The 690-nt window shown below is 59.7% G+C and overlaps 1 protein-coding gene across 1 annotated transcript in view; it reads right to left on the reverse strand.

Annotated features, from left to right (window-relative positions):
• The window catches only part of HPDL (4-hydroxyphenylpyruvate dioxygenase-like), a 1,185-nt gene extending 1,080 nt beyond the window's left edge, over positions 1 to 105 (reverse strand). Inside the window, 1 exon segment of the mRNA XM_009866442.1 lies at positions 6 to 105. Within this exon segment, the coding sequence (XP_009864744.1) occupies positions 6 to 87 (82 nt within the window). The 5' untranslated portion in view covers positions 88 to 105.
• Between the last annotated feature and the right edge of the window lie 585 nt (positions 106 to 690).

The following is a 690-nucleotide window of genomic DNA, read 5'->3' on the forward strand; positions in this document are numbered from 1 at the left end:
GAAGGTGGTGGCCAGGTCCTGGGCCCGGCCCTGCTTGTAGGGCACGTGAAGGGAGATGAAGCAGGGGCGGCTCAGCGAGGCTGTCATAGCTGGGCAGGCTGTGGGGAGGAGGCGCAGGGTCAGCGGGGAATGCCCGTGGAAAGGAACCATTCCCCACCTCGCACAGAGCCCAAGTGCATTTGCATGCGTGGATGCATACGCGTGTAAATTTGCACCCCTTAAATGTGTGTACTTTAAATAAGCAGGTCTTACTAGTCAATGTGCACCGGGCAAGGCACCCACCTTTAGGAACAGCTGCAGAGGATGCTGAGCTGTCCCACCACCCCTCCCCTGTGCTGCCCTGCCCCATGCCCTGGCAGCAGAAGAAGAAAGCCCTTGGCTGCAGCCCAGTGCGGCCCCTCTGGAGCACCCTCAAGGGAGCAGGGAGGCGAAGCAGGGAATCTGTCTGAGAGAGTGTGTGCTGCATTTGTCAGCAAGGCTTTGGGGACAAGGGTTGAGGAAGAGGAATGTCCTGTACCAGTAACCAGGAACATGGAGGTTGGACTGGTAAACATGGAGCAACGCGCTGGTTACAGGTAAAAGGCTCCTGTGTTGCCCCAGCGCTTGTCACTGGTGTCCCACAAATGGGGGGGGCAGCGGTGGGGTCACAGCAGGCTGATGTGCCCTATGGCAGCATGGGCTGCCGCGCGC

This window comes from Apaloderma vittatum, unplaced genomic scaffold, assembly GCF_000703405.1.
Source record: "Apaloderma vittatum isolate BGI_N311 unplaced genomic scaffold, ASM70340v1 scaffold39863, whole genome shotgun sequence".
Lineage (NCBI taxonomy): Eukaryota > Metazoa > Chordata > Aves > Trogoniformes > Trogonidae > Apaloderma > Apaloderma vittatum.